General features: G+C 39.4%; 1 protein-coding gene across 1 annotated transcript; it reads right to left on the reverse strand.

The window, feature by feature from the left end:
• Positions 1–5,635: 5,635 nt before the first annotated feature.
• Positions 5,636–9,484, reverse strand: LOC116618858. The gene has a single exon (XM_032382994.2). The coding sequence runs from the start codon at positions 9,482–9,484 to the stop codon at positions 5,636–5,638; it is 3,849 nt and encodes a 1,282-aa protein (XP_032238885.2).
• Between the last annotated feature and the right edge of the window lie 2,589 nt (positions 9,485–12,073).

Genomic DNA, 12,073 nt, shown 5'->3' on the forward strand with positions numbered 1-12,073 from the left:
GATGACCACACCCACAGCAATAACCACAGCAACGGTGGTAAATCCATATTTCTTAAAAATCGCCTTTACACGATCCTTCAGAGACATCCTTTCCTCTATGGCCTCATTCTCCCGCTCTAGTTGTTCAATCTCACTCTGTGTTTCCCCAATCTGCGCATCTATTCCTTCTCTTTGATTCTCAGGGACTTCCTTTCGCTTGGTCTCTAACTGTCTCAACTTTTCTTCTCTCTTTGCAACCTCTTCTTCATTGGAGCGGATAACCTCTTCAGCAGATGGTCCAAGGCTTTTCTTGATAGAAGAAGGGAGCTTTTCATTCAACTCACCTACTGCGTCAAATAATGGATAGGACTTCCCACCCATCCTTTTAAGCTTTACGGCGACGTTTCCATATTCATCGAGAGTAGCTGTGAAGGGTGATTTCGCAGGGTTTATATTAGGGTATTTTTCACGAATTCTATCCAAAGCGTTTTCCATCCTCTCTTCTCTATGTATTAATGGTGTATGTTCATCCACACCATGTATAAGCGATGTTTCATCTGTAGTGTGGCGGTGGAAAGGATCATGAGTTGATGTGGATGTCATGGGGATTGACTCACCCTCATTATCATCGCCCGGATCAGCGGGTTCGAAAGGATTTTCTCTATCGGGAATCTCTGGGTCAGTATCCATTTCTTATTTTATTTGAAAATAAGAAATCTTTAAGCGATCTTTGCACTGAATGTGCTGACTTATATCCATTTACTCGCTACATAGCCAAGAGCTAACATTCCACCTCCAACATATGCCATCTCTCCCATCTTTTGGTTGCTACTCGGTCTATAGTAGTCTGAGAACTCAGGCTCTTTCAAGTTTCCTGCATCAGGATGTGTTTGAGAATATAATCTGAAAGCCTCATCTGTCTTTTTTTCGTTCTCATCTGCACGAACTTTATTATTGTATTCTTCCGCCAACCAATCCTGATATTCCTGTCTTTTTTTTCTGCCACTCACCCATTGCTTGTTGATACTTCTCAAGCGCTTTATCATGTCGTATTTTTTCTTTATCAACATAATGACCATCAGAAGATAAGTATCTTGCTAGGTAACTCCCTCCAACAAATGCTGTTGCATTAAGAATAGCCCCACCAATTATCAACGCTATATTTGCCATTTATTAATCAAAGCAGTATTTTTTAGATGGTTTTAGGTATGATCTTTTGAGTTTCTAGATAATCTTTCAAGTACATACTTCCAGACAGAACCGCAACCCACTTGGCATAGTTTGTAACACTTGACGAGGGATCGTTGATAAATGATTCTTTCATAGCCTTTTTAGCGGCGTACCCAACTCCAGCAGCCAATCCAATAATGACGGCAGAATCGATAACTGTTTTCACAAGTTTGTTTTCGGTTGACATGACTTTTTTTATTACAGATTCAGATAATCTTTAAATCACAACATTCCTATTTTTGAAGTTGTGGCTACAGGAATTTTTAAGGGTTGAGCCGATCTCTTGCTCTGTTCAACCTCTTTGAAATCGTTATCAATCTTACACAGTTCACCCTCTTTCTTTTTGTAAAAACGCATATACATATCCACTGCTGTAAACCCTATTCCAAATAGAGAAAGCACGGTTGTAAAAGATAGCTCCGGAATCCAAGCTCGAGCTTTTTGTGGTTCAGGGCTTCGGTCAGCCTCACGTTTCATTTCCCTAGCTAACGCTTCTTTAGCCTTCCTATTATATTCAGCAAGTTTCATACCAGCAGCGACTTTTTTAGGATCTTTTTCCCTAGCACCGCTTTTTGCTGGAAGTGGGTTCTTAGTAATCTGTTCAACCTCTTGATTTTCGTCAGACATTTTTTTATTTTGTTTGTAAATAAGAAACATAATCTTTAAATGACATCTTAGTGGTGTGCTTGAAAGTTCTTGCTCAGTTGTGCTTGAAAGTTCTTGGATTTTGTTGGAAGCCTCCTCTGAAGGTGCTATCTTAATGTGCTTAGAAACCTGGAAGAGACCGCTAGCAAGTGCTACCAATCTTCCACCTCTCAATACCAAGAGACCTGCAAAGTTTGAAAGTTCCCGCTTTACCAACTCGTCGTTTTGCAAATCTTTGCAAAGAGCATCAGAGTCATCAATAGGAACTACATAAGATATGGCTTGAGTGGCTACTTGAATAGTTGACTCCACTAATCCCCCTGTGACCTGTTTTCCCAAGACAGTCTGATAGCGAACAAAGTACTTTTCGACTTCACTGTTTGAGAGTTTCTTAATATCACCTAAACTCATGTTTACACCGAGATACTCCTTAGTAATCCCCAACGATGCGAGAATGGCCAGTGACTCACGTTTTACTTCAACATCATCTTCGAGAGGCTCGCCCCTCGAGCTCCCCTTAGACTCAGGTTCCTCTTTCATATAATCCTCAACGCTTGCCATCTTACTTTATGATAATACATAGATTCTTTTAAATCACCACAGGAATCTCCAAATAACACTGAAATGGATACCTCAAACAGAAACACAGCCTTGAATATCGTTCTGCTTTTAAAAGTTCTATAAATTTTTTACGTGTTTCAACATCCAAGTCACCTCCATAATCTTCAAAGAGAGTTTTTGCACCAATTTGAGATGGATTATGGAATGCCACCACACAGGCGATGTTGTCACGAAATGGTTTAGCTATTGAGGTTAGTTGTTGTGTCAAAACCCATACAGATAATCCCTCATGCCTACCAGAAAAGGCAAGATCGATAAACTTGTTAGAACGTTGCTTCAAGTCCTTGGACACGGCACAGTCGTCTAAAATAACTAACGTATTTGTACCAGAGAGCAATTCTGTGGTCAACTTTAACAGTTCGTTAATCTCATCACTGTTGCTAGCATCTGGAGACAGCACAATAAAGCGTTTGTCGCCCTTGGCAAATCTGTGATAGGTCTTATTCTTTGCATAGGTCGGACACATCAAGACAATGTACTCAAAGACATGCCGAAACGGTCCTCGGAGTTGTTCTATTAAATATTTTGTTTTCCCACAATTAGTAGGTCCTGTGATAATACAATGAAATGGTGTTTTATCTCGTAATTCTTCCATTCTTTGTATTATCACACAAGTCTTTTTTAATACATGATTGCTTTTAAATTCGAGTTCATAACCTCCATCAACGCATCGGCCACTACAAACATGTGACAGTTGATATTTCCCGTTCCTCCAACTTTCCGTTTCATTTCTAGTTTTACTCCGTCTCGCGTGTTGTTCAAGACCAGACCTCCTCCGTGAATGCTGTTATCTGGGTGTGCCCTCAAGTCAACCCATAGAGCGAACTTGTTATTAGCGTAAAAATCCTTTTGCTTGACGCCCTCTCTACCGAAACGTTTCTTTACCGACTCCCAGAGGTCTGACGGTACCATTCCCTTGGAGTAGAGGCGGTTTGGCATGCCATCAACGTTAATGTTGATTGATGTGATACTTGGATTGACAAACTTTTCGGAATCTCTTGTTCCTCCAGTGTAGCTCTCTGTGAACAAACACAATATACCTGTCATCGACCTCCTCGGTAGATTAATGTGCTCGTTTTTGACACTATCATTAGGTTTGGAAATGGTGAACGTTTTGTGGAGAATGACGTTCTCGTAAAAGAATCCTTTACCAACCTGATAAGCTGACAACGCCTCACGAGCCAAGTATTCGCTTGAGATGCAAGCATATTCCAACTCAAGGTTTGTGATTGTGTACGTTGGAGTCTTGACTGTGTCAGCATAAACAACAACATCGGAAACTGAGGCTAGAGTAATCTCAAAGGTCAGTGGATGAGGTAACGCCTTTGGATAGAAAGCCCCATGCTCGCTGAGAATAGGATGGTCTAGTGGGATTTTGTATTTTGTATTATGTACTGCTGCAAGAGCCACCTCTTTTGCATCAGAGGTAGACTTGTCTCCTGCGTTTGTTCTGAGTTTTCTCATATTCTCTGATGAGATACCCTGTTTCAATAGATCCTCTCGTTCCTCCTTGGGGATGAATAGGTCGTGATACGTTTGAAATGCAGTGTTTCTCCACCGAAAAGAACCTTGAGCCTAGACACTAGGTTTCGACCAACGTTGTTGACGAGAGTATTATTTGCATGCCCTGTGACGCCTAAGTCGAATAGCAAGGATACACTACCTGGAACGATAACCACATTTTCAGCAAGTTTTGGTATGTTAACATACAGAGTCTCCCCAGGATTTGCTGATGAGGGGTTCAGTGTGATTCGATTTAGTGAGGCATCAGCCTTCAAACCGAAAGGTTCTCGAGGGATTCTGTTTGGATTAATTTTTTCTGAAATTGCCTGCGACATATTTTATTTTAAGAAAAGAGAGATAATCTTTAAATGAATAACGAAATCAGATTATCAAAAATATACTACAGTGACATGGTCAACCCATCTAACGTTCATCATCAAATATATAGCTTGAAAAAGGGTTTTGGGAAAAGATAAACTTTAGTCCAAGCAGTCCAATACAGCTAATCACCACACCGGTTGTGACGCCTAAGTCGAATATTAAGTATGCACTACCTGGAACGATAACCACATTTTCAGCAAGTTTTGGTATGTTAACATACAAAGTCTCCCCAGGATTTGCTGATGAGGGGTTCAGTGTGATTCGATTTGGATTATTTTTTTCTGAAATTGTCTGCGACATCTTTATTTTAAGAAAAGATCGATAATCTTTAAATGAATAACGAGATCAGATTATCAAAAATATACTACAGTACCAGAGGGTACTGGAAAGGCTATGAAGCCATTAATAAATTGGCAGATGCTGCTAAAGTGAGCCAATCAACATCTAAGAAGTGGCTTGAGAAACAGGCATTGTGGCAAATCTATTTACCACCTCCAAAACATATTCCCAGACCGCATTGGGCTGTTGTCAGAACAAACTATATCCACCAGGCGGATCTATTGTTCTTAACTCATGATACTGTAAAACGAAAGACCTACAAATATTCGCTGTTAGTGGTGGATGTTGCTTCAAGGTATGTTGATGCTGAAGCGTTAACGAGTAAAGATTCAAGTGGACTTTCCAAAGCGTTTGAAAGAATCTATTCAAGGAAACTCAAGTGGCCAAATACGGTGATTGTCGACCCCGGTACAGAATTTATGGGTGATGTTACAAAACTCATGAAAAAGCATAATGTTCGAATTCAACGAAGTGAGGCTAAAAACCATAAAGCTCAATCTGTGGTAGAACGGGTAAATCGAACTTTGTCTGAAAGATTGTATAGCCATCAATATGCTCAAGAGATGTTATTAGAGAATGAAAGGTCAAGAGAATGGGTGAAGAGGTTGCCTAAAGTTTTAGAAGCAATGAATACTAAGCCAAGACGGATTAGTGGAAAAGAACCTGATAAAGCTGTTAGACTCAAAGAAGTTGATGTTAAACCCGTCGAATACAAGCGACCTGTCGGAGTTGATGAAATGAGATTACCTCCCGCCGTTAAAGTAAGATATTTGCTTGCTCCGGGAGAAGACGAAGGGGGTGATAACCGTCGTGCGACGGATCCGATCTGGAGTTTGAATATCTATGATTTATCACGCAGTGTTGTTTCGGTTGGGCAGCCTGTGTTGTACTATCTATCGGAGGGTGCACCAAGGAGGTCGATCGTTAGAGAGGAACTTCAAATCGTTACTGAAGATACTGAGTTACCCCCTAATTCTGTGTTAGAATAATGTCCATGAGCAAACGTTTTTATACCATCATCACAAATGATTCGCTTGTCATCCTCATGCGATAGGGCGACCTTGTTAACCGTTTCAGTGTAAACTTCGTGTTTATGGCTTCTAATAACATTCATTTCCCTCATCTGTGGCTGTTCATTGAATAGACAATCTTTGTAATCATTGAAACTGATGCACTTCTTAACGACCGCTCTCTTCACACCCTTACATTTCTTTTCTTCTTCTCCTTCATCATCCATTTTGTATGCGTAGAGCTTGGCTCGCAGACCTACAAATTCGGTTATCTGTTTGCCGCCAGCCTCGTCTTTAAACTTACCGATGACTTTCTTGTTCACACCTGTCTCAATACAAGACGGATGATCCTTTGAATAGTTGCTTGTGTCAAACATAGATTTCACATCGGGGTTAATGTCCTTGTAAAAATCTTCTGTTTCAATTTCATAGGCAAGAGAGTCTGTATCGGTAAATAAGAGCTTTGCCTTTTCACCATATTTAGGCTTGATGTAATTGTAATGAAAATCATACATTAACGTCTTACTTAGATCCAGAATGGACATGCCTAAGTAAACGGGTTTATTGAAGACTAACTTTGTTTTCTTCATGTGAATAGCAACTAGATTCTCGCAAAAGATGGTTCGGTGCTGATAGTTTGGCTTTGTTATTAACTTTTTTGCATCTTTTTCATTCGTAACCAATCGAATGTCTACTCTGTTTCTGATATTTTCCATGGTTTTTCCATAGACAGAGTTGTTCATCAACTTGAAAAAGTCTTTCTCAAAATCGTTGGCTGCGTTTGCCCTTAGGTTGGTATTCAAGTCGATGTATGGTTTTAGCCAAGGAGATTCTTCGAATGTGATGCCTCTATGAATCTTGGTAACTTTCAGTCCAAGACTTATGTAAAGTTTCAGGGTCTCGTGATGAACTACGTACTGTGTCTTATTGTTTAGGTTTGGGATTAACTTTTCAACCTTATCGACTATTATGCTCTCTGGAGCTAATGGGTAGTCGTTATGCAAGTCATGTAGATGACAAGGGTATTCCAGATCGACCTCTAGGATGCATGAATGTTTTTTCCAATCTGTTAGATCTTGGTCAGTCATCCATCTAAACCCATGAGTTGGTAGAGGTTTACTCATTGCCCAACCATATAGGTTGTTTGCATCAAGATATGTGATATATTTAGTGGGTTGGTTGTGGTCATATTTGTTCATGTACGGGTTGTTAGCTTTACCATATCTAGTAGATATCATAGAAACACCCCCTCGTTTACCTTTCTCAACCATGAGAAGCATGTCATAGTCTGTCAGCAACTCTAGATTCACTTTGGTAATTTTCAAAGCAGCATCCCATGCAAGACCTGGCGCTGTGTAATACCAGGCTGGGTCTAGACCATAGTTCTCAAGACAAACATTTCTGAAGTTTTCGAATACATCGGATAAGAGGAGTACATCCGACTCAAGATAGAGATCATGGTAATCCCTCATGGTTTTCATATCAAAGGCTTCCCATACCTTTTTAGCGTGTTGATAATCTTCCTCTGATATGTCAGTGTCGTTGAGTCTGGAGTAGAACGCTTCTTTTGGTGGAAGTTGGTTTGCGTTGAGTTTGTCAAAGTCCCCAAACCAATCGTATGGAAAAACACCCTTTCTTAACAACAGTTGTAATTGTTCTCCTTCATAGTAACTTGTGAGGTTTTTGAAAGATTCTTTTGACATATTACTTACTAGACTTTCAAGACTGGTTGACATAAATTTAAAGCTATCAATGAATCTTATGTCCCGAGTAACTTCAACCTGCTTACCTTCTTTGTTTGTAAATATGTCTACTATAAGCTTTTTTGTAAAACTAATATATTTTTCCTCATTGTTCGGTATACAATTTATTTTACCTTTTGATGTACCAAGGTTCTTAATGAAAAGATGACTGTCGTATCCAGATAGATTATGAAAGATGACTGGGAAGAACTTTGGAATTCTAAATTGAAGGTTACATTTATTGTGAGCTGCACCTCTATACTTTCCTGTAATGTGGCAGTGATCTAAAACTTTGTCTTCTCCTAATTTACCATCACAGATGTGACAGTGAGTGGCTTTGTTATAAGTGATTTTATCTATATTACTCAGTTTTACATTCTTAGGGAATTTAAATTTGTTGTAAATCTTCTTAATGTCTGACTCTAAATTTTCTATAAAAAGCTGTGGGATATCTTCGTCTGGGGATTCAGCTGTGTGTCGTACAAGCATTGATGGAAATATGCTCTCGTCAAAGCACTTGATGAGATAGCAGTAGCCTGATGGTTTATGCTTCTGGTATTGATTAGTAAAGCTTTTACTTTCATCTGGGGAACAGGTTGATATATTCTCTGTGAAACTTTCAAAATCGGCGTAGACAACGAAGGGGACTCTCATTTTTCTGTTGAAATTCTTAAAAGCTAAATAAAGAGGGTTGCCTTCTTTATCTTTAGGCATTTCAGTCTTGACTTCTTCATTGTTAGAGCAGTATTCGAGATGTTTTTCTAAGGCGGTCTTTGACTGGAATGAGTTAAGACATCTATAGCAAAAGTGCCTTTTCGATTTATGATTGTTAATCTCAGAGGCTAAAAGTCTACTCATGTCTTTTATCCAGCAGTAGTGATTTGTCTCATCGTTTGATATGAGAAGTAAGTTGATCACATGAGATTGCTCTACCGATTCATGTTTCTTACTTATTTTTAGAGGGTATACATTACCTTCATATCCGAAGACGTTAATTGCATAGGGGTTTTGCTTTTCAAACTTATCAATCTGTTTTAGTGAGACGGGAAACTCTATACCTGTCCAGTCAAACTTCATGGAGTTTTCTCTCAGTTGTTTATTTAGTCTTTGAGGATCCTTTTTCTTAGGAAACATAGCAGACGTTACCGCCCACTTAAAACAATCATAATCCCTCTCGTTCTTAACGTTAATTATTGCTTGCTTGGATGCTGGTAGTTTAATATATGAGCTTCCAGATAACGGATTAAAAGGGTTGATGTTAATATCAAAGTATTCAACCTGATTAAACTGCCACCCAGAGCATCGGTTTTGAAATTGGTCAATCGATTCAAGTATGCGATTTGTCATTGTATTAAATGAGTCAGAAAAATCGGTTGTCTCAGTTATGATTTCTACAAATGAATGAAAGTATCCTGAATTTTCATCAATCTGACCAGTAGCTGGATTCTCTTTTATGAATTTACAGGTAAAGATAAACTTAACCTTGATAGGTTTCTTCCGCTGCTTGATAAGATCCATAATTTTCGGTTCGATGTTACTGATGAACGTCTTGGGGTCATACCCTTTCTGTCCATCTATCCTATAGGTTTTTAGATACCCTCGCAACGCCGTTTGTTGTTCTTTGGGTGTAAAGTGGTTAAGTCTCTTGAATAGGTCGTTCACCTTTTCCTTTAGACTGTCCACTCGTTTATTTACGGTTCTTTTAATTGGCTCGGGAACAAGGGACAAAATCCAATCCGCAAACTTATTCAATTCTTTCTTGACTGGGTTTGCAACTCTACCTGCTAAATCTCTCAGTGATGAGACATGTGAATTTAGTTTTGGTTGGGAAGGTTTGAGAATGGGGACATTAATCTCAGGTATCGGTTCATCAAGAATACTCGATGATGTGTTAGAGACAATATTACGTGGTGGTGGTGGTGGTGATGTATTATCCAGCACTTCGATGAGTTCGGCTTTACGTAATTTATAGTATCCTTTGATACCTCGCTCTTTGGCGAGAGCTTTCAAAACTTTCACGGTTTGTTTCTCCATTTTTATTAAATAGTTATATCTTTAAACCAGTTTTCAATTTTAGATGTGAGTCATATGTGGTTAATAATGATGTTGCTGTGGCTCGCTCGCTGACGCTCGGTCGCCGCGAGTCATTGTTTAAGGGGAGGGGTGGGTGTTATACCAATAACGTAAAATTACCGTCAATCCCGTAATTTAAGCAGTCTGCGCTCGTTGCCGCCTGCTACTCAAGTCGCTCTATTTTTAAGTCAACATAAAATTGCGCCTTCGCTTTTGAGCTAGCAAGTCACTCTCGCAAGTCACTCAACGCTTTCGCTTTTCAACTTCTCTAATTGCTCTCGCTTTTTAACTTCAAATTACAACTCACAAACCAAGCTCGCTTTTCATCTCCAAATTACAACTCTCAAATCATACTCGCTTTTTATCTTCAAAATTCAACTCTCAAATCACACTCGCTTTTCATCTTCAAAATTCAACTCCAAATCAAACTCGCTTTTCATCTTCAAAATTCAACTCTCGAATAACACTCGCTTTTCATCTCCAAAATACAACTCTCAAATCACTTAAAGCACTTTTGCATTTGAATTGCTCTCTCTCTCTCTCTCTCTCTCTAATCTAATTTAATGTAATCGAACATGTTAATCCGTTAATGTGATTGTGACTTCATTCTGAAGATCGATTACGCAATTGGATTTGAGAGTTGAAGTTGAAGTTGTAGAGCGATTTGAGAGTTGAAGAGTTGAGGCGCGAAGCCCAGGGCGGCCACCACCGGACCAAGGGTTGATTACGTGGAGCGTGTGCGCGCTTTTCTGACTCTTACGAGCAAAGACTGCATGGACTGAATTAATAATATGATGAGCACCAAGCATGGATAGCTATTTTATCCCTTGGGTGGCTGTTGAGTGTTTTAAAGGGGCCTATTTAGGTATCCGCTCTGGGGCACCCGATTTTGCTGATAGCCTAGAACGGCCACCTAAACTTGCTTACTGTAACACTTATTTTTTGCTACTAGACGATGTAAGCTGTAACCAATATAGAAAACTATCATATTATTACTTTCTTGGTTGTCTTGCCCCTACTTGTTCTAGGTCCATGGTCTCGTTTTTGCCGTTCTTGGCTATCGCTCTTTCGGCAATGCTAAAATCTGGACTCTGGACTGGGATTATATTCATTTACAATTCGCCCACCCTGTTTGAAAAGGGGAAATAATTTTATATGTAGATGCATCATATTATGTATTTGTTCTTATTCGCCATTTTTTTTACTTTTTTTTTTTCTTTCGCTCGCAACGAATTCTTTTACTTAATGACAAGGGGGGGGGGCATACAACACACAGACAGACTACAAAAGTTGATGAAAAATAAATAAAAAAAGATTTCCTAGGGACTTTCAGGCCAAGGAGGACCAATTTTCTTTAAAAAGATCCTTTTTCGTACAATACTTCTTTTATCATCGATTAACACTCTAAAATCGGGGCGGAACTGTTTAAGAAATTGTTTAAAAATTACACATTAAGCAAAAATCAAGGCGTAGTTCAAACCTAGAAATCTCCTTCATGAAATATATTTTGTTGCTGTTGTATAACAAATCCGTGATAGCCTCTCCAAAACCCCTGTAAAATGGCTTCAATACCTTGAGATCGTAAGGTCGGTCACACCGTCTTTTGAAGCTTTAAAAGGAAGTTGTTTGACAGGTGAGTCTGTAATTCTTATAATACACTTGAGTTTTGTGGATCTGGTACGCTCAGCATGGTTCAGGATGCGCTATCAGTCGCCTCTCACGCGGTAAAGAACCTTCGAGAACAGCAGCATTGGCATGATACTTTACTCTCTCATCCATAAATATATTTTGTATTACTCATACATTTTCATCATACATCATACATTCATACATTTCATTCGCACTCCGGAACTCCTAAGCATCTTGAAGCATTTTTGCTAGGTTTTCACACTTCAAACTTGTAGTTTTCTCTCTCCCTAAAAGATTAGTTGTTTGTCAACCTGTGTGAAATTAGAACCATATGTGTAGTTCGCCGCTAGAACTTTGTTTGATAGGAATGGTTTGTTTTAGGGGCACAACCTACAGTGACGTTTCCAGGACAACTGCGAGGGAAATACGCTGTGTTGCCCACTTTCAAAGCGCGGCCATTACAGGCTCTTTTGCTTGACTTTTTGGTTTGGATCGGGTATTCGTACCAAGACGTAGGGGCCTTAAAGTGGTGTGGTAGTGAGTGGGTGTGATCATATGGTATGGTGATGTTGGAGGGTGATGGTGAAGGATGGCTAGTAAGGTAATGTAGAGTGGAGATGGTAGTAATGTAATTACGGTGAAAAGGTGGATAGGTTCGACTAGTAGGTGGAGGAGGGTGGTGACAAGATAAAGTGGGACTATAGAATAGGTTGTGGTAGTGTGTGGTGGGTAGGTGAAAAAGAAAATAATAATATAATAATAATAATAATATGGTGTGGTATAGAGATGGCTAATGGCTGTGTTGGTGGGGGAAAAAGTGGTATGGTGTATAGGTAAGAGTGGTGGTGAGGGAGATGTGGTGTAGATGAGGCTTATAATTTAGCGTGATGGGTGTGTGTGTGTGTTACATTGGTAGTGGTG

This window comes from Nematostella vectensis, chromosome 5 (assembly GCF_932526225.1).
Source record: "Nematostella vectensis chromosome 5, jaNemVect1.1, whole genome shotgun sequence".
Taxonomy (NCBI): domain Eukaryota; kingdom Metazoa; phylum Cnidaria; class Anthozoa; order Actiniaria; family Edwardsiidae; genus Nematostella; species Nematostella vectensis.

Coding starts and splice junctions, on each gene's coding strand:
- LOC116618858 (XM_032382994.2), bottom strand. CDS start 9,484: ATGGAGAAACAAACCGTGAAAGTTTTGAAAGCTCTCGCCAAAGAGCGA.